The sequence below is a fragment of the Bombus impatiens genome, unplaced genomic scaffold (assembly GCF_000188095.3).
Source record: "Bombus impatiens unplaced genomic scaffold, BIMP_2.2 scf_0814, whole genome shotgun sequence".
Classification (NCBI taxonomy): domain Eukaryota; kingdom Metazoa; phylum Arthropoda; class Insecta; order Hymenoptera; family Apidae; genus Bombus; species Bombus impatiens.
The window spans coordinates 724106-731205 of NT_177233.1; the positions used below are offsets into that span (position 1 = coordinate 724106).

At 40.8% G+C, this 7100-nt stretch overlaps 1 protein-coding gene across 8 annotated transcripts in view; it reads left to right on the forward strand.

Moving 5' to 3' along the window:
* Positions 1-966: 966 nt before the first annotated feature.
* Positions 967-7100, forward strand: part of LOC100749849 (cyclic nucleotide-gated cation channel alpha-3-like) — a 110857-nt gene continuing 104723 nt past the window's right edge. For all 8 annotated transcript variants that reach the window (XM_012390489.3, XM_012390491.3, XM_033323117.1 and 5 more), the window contains exon 1: positions 967-1064. In XM_012390489.3, the coding sequence (XP_012245912.1) occupies positions 1049-1064 (16 nt within the window). In that variant the 5' untranslated portion in view covers positions 967-1048. The remainder of the gene's footprint in view (positions 1065-7100) is intronic.

Sequence of the window (7100 nt, forward strand, 5' to 3'; positions counted from 1 at the left end):
CTAACTCGCGAAATAGATGTTTAATTCATGAACGTGATTAGCGAGAGGAAGGGACAAAGCGTGTAAAGTTATAAGTATAAAGTAGAATACGTAGTTTTAGTTCTCTGAATACGTTTTGATATCGGATGTTCAACATCGATGTTTACTACTGGCCAACAGTTGTCGTTAGAACAACTTTTGCATCGACTAAACGTTCTGTACGCGTATGTACGATTAGCATAAATTCGGCTATAGCAGCTTTATTTCGAAGTGCGGTGCACCACGAAGTCCATTTATCGATGTTCGACTTTGTGCCGCAATTTCGGTCAATTATCGTCGTACAGACAAGTCGGAGAACGGATGGGAAATATTGAAATTGTCCGATTGTTTCATTCTTCTGAAATCCTTGGAACGAGGTTTAGATCGGAAGGATACAATATCCTATTCCTAGAAGCTGAGCGCTCCAAACGACTAATTATTTCTCCAATAACCTGGTTCGATCGTTACCTTCCGTGCGTGGCAGGTGTCCTGATACTCACGAGGGTGTAGAATTCTACAATTAAGTTGGAAACGTACGGCAACAATGGGAAAGCGGTGTAACAGAGGCGCATGAAACATCTACGTATTCACAGATCGTACGTTGCTCGGTGTAGGACGTTTACGCGTTTCATTGTCCACTTTAACGTAGAATACTCGTAATTAGCGTGAACGGCAAGTTAGATAAAGTACGGCCAATACGAATATGTTAAACTTTCCTGTATCGTCTGTAGGTTGTGTTATTTGCAAACAGGAAAATACGACATATTGATATAATTACTGGTAATATTACGATGCATACGATATTATTGTCACCTACGTTGAATAATTTCCACATTCGCCTTATTTTATTGTTCTATTTGTCGTCGTTCGATTCCATCTGCGTGTTTGTTTTTTCGATGTTACTCGCCACGTTCGTCTTTATGAATTTCAAATTCTGATGGATTAATCGTATCGTTGATAATTTGCAGACCCTGCTCATCGAATTTGGACTACGTACGAAACTGTACTTGGCCAACCAAATTATTATCCAATGCGTAGACGCTCGAGTACGTAACAATTAATTTACTACTGCAAAATATCGCACAGCCAAGTCCGGCACGAAAACACCTAATACCAGGCAATCTACCCCTTTATTTGAATGCTGTTAACCGTGTCTCCTCCCACCAGCCACTTCTTGCGTATCCAACGTCGCATCACCCGATTTGAATTTGAAGTTTACTCGAAAATTCACCGTGTTTCGTAAAGCAAGTCGGTAGACTGCGGATTTTTATGCGTTTCTAAGATATTTGAAATTATTCGAAATTCTACAGAATGCAACGTAATATGAGAAGATGTACGAAATAATAAATCGCGGTTCTGTAATTTGTAATTTGCATAAAAATTCCCAGGCTGCGATAAACTGTATCGTATCCTTATGTGTTTCGTGTTTTTTATTAGAAACGTGTTACGATAAACCCAGAGTCGCAAATTTGGCCTGCCCCTTTTTGCACGAAATCGTATACGAAGCATTTCTGGAGATTACGAGAAATGAACCTGCACCAGTTTCAAATTCCTCCCTCACGAAACTCCATTTATATATGTTTGTAAATTTGAACGTTTGACTCGAACAAACTAACGTTCGAGGATGAGGGACAAACGCGATGGCGACGAGCAAATTTCGCGGTTTCGCGCGATCAGGAGTTTGCTGATCCGACCGGTCGTCGATCCGCTGCTAGCTCGCTCGCCGATCGTTTCCAAGAGACGAATATCAGCCGCGATTCGTGCGTTTCTTTTTGCAGTTGAAAACGCTTACAGCGAAATCAGAGGACATCGATCGTTTTAAAAGCCAGACAGGAAATGCATTTGCCGTTGCCGGCGAATTTCCTTTCCCAGACCTTTGCCTGCGCTGGTTTTATTTCGTCGGAGATAACGTTTAAGAGGGGAATCGTGAAATTCATTAAAATAAATTCCGAGTATAAAGTGGGCGCTCGGGGTTGGATGCTCGAAACGAGAACGTCGAAGGAGGGAAATCCTTTGGCGCGAGAAATCCCGGCGACGCCATCGGAGACGAGGAACAGCGCGCACATCTCCGAAATATTATCCAGCGAGACGACCTTCTCCGGATAGGAAACATCAGCTAATAGTCTCGAGGTCTGAAAATTCGCGGCGCCTGATTCTTGGGCCACCCTCTATACATACTTGCAGTCGAAATTGATTCCATTTCTTTAAATCGTAGGAGCAAAAGTACAAATTCTAGTTACAAAGTACGTGACTGCTTCTTATATTCCGTGCAACCTCGTTAATAAACTCGTTTCCATTCGTAAATTATTCCTCGGCTAGGTCTTATTTACCGTTCAACCGCGCGTTAAAGTTTCAACGATAATTTTTTCTAATATTCATGCATCTTGGACGCGAAGAAAAGCGCGTATCTCTCGGCGTTATCCAAAGTTAGTACGCTAAACGGATGAACTCGGCGAGTACATCTATGTTACGGTGTACTCCTGACTAGTTCTTCCAGTACGCAATTTCACGCAAATTTCTCGTTTTCCTAGCGAATGAACCTCGCGATCGATGTGGCATCCGTGATATACTTCGCTTCCGTCGCGTAGAAAACCGACTTTAACCGTGGCGTACGCTTTCAAGCCGTATCGCGGCAGGATGCCTGTGTTTTCAGCTCGGTTGAAAATTTCACGTGTTTTTAGTACCGCGGGAGTTTATGGTGCGCACGTATTTTACTAGAAACATATTACCAAGTTGATGGAGGTTACGCGGCGTAGTCGCAACGAGGCTGAGACGAGCGAAGAAAGGAAGTGGAAATACTACTTCGTCGTGCAACATCATCGACTTAACTACTTAACTTTTCCAACGAACAAACATTCGAGACACTCGACCCGGAGAAAATAGCCGGCAAATGTACTGACAAAGATTCGATAAACGGACTTCCGCCAAGTATCCCGGGCATCTCCTGCTGTCGAATTTCAGGAAAACTGCACGTTACAGGCATTTGTCGTTGGAACGCCGCGCCGTAGAGCGTGCGAACGCGGCCAGGGAATTTTGATTCTCGTGCCGAATGCACTCGAACGCGAACAACCGCTCGTTGCAGTCGCCAGTCGGACAGGTTATTATTATTCGACGCGGGGACGTTATCCTGTCCGAACTTGTATTCTATTAATTCGCCCCTTTCGCGGACTTCCGACCGGCAGAAGTTCCTTTCGGCCGGGGAAAGCGACCGAAGTCGGCGGAAAAATAAGTTTCACGGCTCTGGATGAAGAGCGTCCGCGGAAAGCCGGATATTGGAAATACGATACTTTCATCGGGCAACTTGGAAAGTGAATACACCCTTTAGAAAAGTTGCCGCGCTTCCGAAGGAATCACGTCGAGGAAATACACAAAGTGGAACGGTGTTCGTGGCGTATCGAACCGGGACAAGCTCTGAAACGCGTTAACGAGATATCTTGCCGCGAAGTGAACAGGGCAGGAGATATTTTGCGGAAGTTCAGCCGACGAGAGCCACTCGATACACGCTACTGGCGTCCTTCGAACCTGACAAATTTCGCGTTTCTACCGTGGCTTTTTGAATCTTCGACGCGAGCGTTTGACGTCGAGCGTACGTCGTCGATTTTAACCAAACTTACCGCGCATCCTTCGAGTATCGAAAACGCGGTCCAAATACCGATAAACTGCAAATAGTTACGCCAAGATTCAGCGTGTAATATGCGCAGGTTTTAGAAAGGTCGATCAAGCGCCGACGAAATGGCAAATATCGACGATCGAACTCGTAATACTTTCTTGCAGCATAGTCAGCTTTAAGGTGTCTGAACGTCTTAAATCTTTAATCTCCTAAACTGTCTCGAGCGACATAAAAATTATTTTCAGACCAGATTTCATCAGTATGAAAAATGAGTACACGATACATAGGCGATTATTTCTAAAAGCAATTTTTGTATCGCTCGACGAAAACCCGGATCATCGATATTGGCTATGGATATGGTTATTTAAAATATTATTGCGAATACAATACGTCACTCTATTTCGTAATTATCTCGAGATCGGGGAACACTTTCGAAATGGAATTACTTAGGATATCGTTTCAACTGACACGCTATGTCATTCCCTAATTACATAAGATAATTATTCGGGATAATTATGGAACAAATTAACTCGTTCCTTGTAATTACGCTTGAAATAATTATTTCAGAGATTGACATACAAATCTCTTTATTGCCTTGTCTTTGCTATTATTTCCTTCGTCAAATTTGTCATTGAGAGATAACGAAATAAGTGGCGTTGTTTCAGACGAGTCGATGTTGTCCGCCTCTCGCGTATAAACCCGTAACGATATCGAAAATAATGGCGCGATGTAAATTATTTCGGATAGTTATCTCTTGCCTCAACTTGGAATAAAATTTGTCCAACTCTGTTCTTCGATGTTTAACGGAGGATGAGGGACAGGATCGTTTCTGCACCGTGATCTTCCCGTAAATTTTTATCGATACCGCGCAACGCCTATAATAAACGTTGGTATTTCCTAAGACAGCGGCGTTCGATGTCGCAGTTACGACGTATCCCATAAAAGGAACTTGGCTTCGGAAATATCGTGCATGAGAAAGGTGGGATGGATCGTTTAGCGGTAATAAATGGAAGCCGTAAATTAAAAGGTTACGAGCGATGCACTGAAATCTGGTTTCATTTCTAGATAACGCGTATAAAGGACGCGTCTCGCCGCAGGATAGAAGTCAAGAACTGGAAAATGATCGTGGCTGTTACGGTCCCTATTGTCCTGTTTAGAATTTCATTGTTTAACCGGCTATCGTCGCACGCGGTGTCTGAAACAGCATCGCGCATAGAATTAAGCGAGTCTTCGCTATGCAACCGCTGTAAGTTTGTTTAACTCAGCGTTGTCAAAATTTGATGCCCTCGACTGAAGCGTATTTGAATTATCGTATTTGGCAGGTTGTTAATATCGTGCGAAATTGTACGTTCTCGCGCGTGTTATTTCCTGATAGGTTCAGGTTTTGCGATTAAAAAATGTACTGACGAAAATGGAACGGAATAGCATGAAAGGACGGCTGTCGGAAAATTACTTATCGATAAATTGAAATAGCTTCTGTAATAAAGAGGCTACTCTAGTGCGTGTATATATATATACATGTTATTACGTATACAGCTATTAAACTTCACTTATCTTCTGAAAGAAATCCGTTAATTTAACTTTAATTAACTCATATTGCATCGTGAAGCAGTAGCTGTCTACCAAGTAGATAGAGAACGTCTGTCCAGTTATTGACTTCTCTACTTATCAGGCAGAAGTGAATTTAAATTCATTGATTGTACGTCGCAAAATGATACGGCATTTATACAGGATTTCGCGGAAACCTCGCGAAACTCGTTCCAAACTCGTTTGAAACAAATTATTGCACAAAATTGAAAATATATTTATATTTGTTCTGTATGGTAATAAGTAGGTATAAAAAGGAAATTACTATATTTCGATAAATAGCAAATTTCAGGAAACAGATGTTCAATGACTTGCTGCGCCATGAATTAATTGAACGATTAATTAAACAATTTTCCAATCTCATTCTTCTATCACATTCATCTAATCAAATTCATTCAATCAAATTCAAATCGAACTCATTAAAAAAATCTCTTCGCAAATCTTTCTTTGCAATCTCCATTTTCAAACCTTTCTTTTAATAATTTTATATACATGCAACTCGTCGGATACATGAAAGGAACGTTACTACCGCTTCAAGCGACAAAGCGTACGAAACGATGAATCAAGCAGCGAATCTTCATCAAACTTCAACTTTCAAACAGTGCTACGAAAATCACAAATAATAGGCGAGATAAAACGATGAGAATTGGAGACCACGTTCGATAGGATAGTAAATTCTAGGGCCCGATTCTTGGAGGAATTATCGGCCAATTGTATTTCCTTTTCGATGACAAACAATTCGAAGTTCAACAAATAATTGGTTCACCAAGTGCTGGAGTTCAAACGCTCTCGTCGGTCCAATTAGTCGGCTTCTCGCTTTCGGATAGTCAACAGTCAGTTAGCTCGGAGAATTCTGTCGCTTTCCTTTTTCCTTCGCTGTGTGTTTCGAATCGCTGTTTCATCAGGCATCGATCAATACGACGCCAGAATCCCGCTTTGATACGAATTATAAGGCTTCCATGAGATGTCGTGAATCGACATCCTCGACCGAAAGTGAATGCTGCAGAATGCATTGGTAACGGTATATTCTGATCATTATTACCTGCAATTGCCTGGACTAGCTTTATTTGATACGAGAAACAATCGAACGAAACACTTCGTGCACGGTTTGTCTACTCCTGTTTTTGACTTTTGTTCAATTTTTGTTTAAAATATTTCTTTTTATATAGTATAGTAATTTAGGATAGTAGGTAACTGGAGAAATTTCATCTTACAAGTATAGGTACGTGGTCTTCTACACGGTCGTTGAATGCTGCCAACAATAACAATACCTACATTCGGGGAAATACCAAGATAAATAATTCAGGAAGCAAAAATTACAAAAATATTTGAACGCTTTGTGTCGAGCTTCCCTCACTTGCTACTGTGTATCTCTCCGATTTCGTATCACACGGTAAATGTATTCCCTGTGAAGTAACAATTTACTATTCACAAAGCTTTATGAATGCAAAACAATATTGGTGCTCAAGACATTCATTGTTTTCGCGTTGAAAGCAGGCAAATGCTTTGTAACGTTTCGTTGAAGATATAGGCATGTACCTTTTACTGGACATTTTACTATAATAATTATACGTAGAATATTATTTAGAGAAGACTAAAAACTATATTAATGTAATTACTATAACAATTATATATGGTATATTATTCGATGAAGATTAAAAACTTTTTTACAGCTCTTTCACTAAACTGTGAAAGTGCAAGAATATTTTTAACATATGTATAGGAGGTTTCGTAGCTTTCATACAAATTTTGCTATCGTGTCAATGGATAAAGCACGAAAAAATTATTCAAGTAGAATTGTTTAACGTTAACGCAATTGAATAATCTACAATAATCTACAATAATCGTCGAGAACAATCGTAGGAATTCGGAAACGGCGGGAACC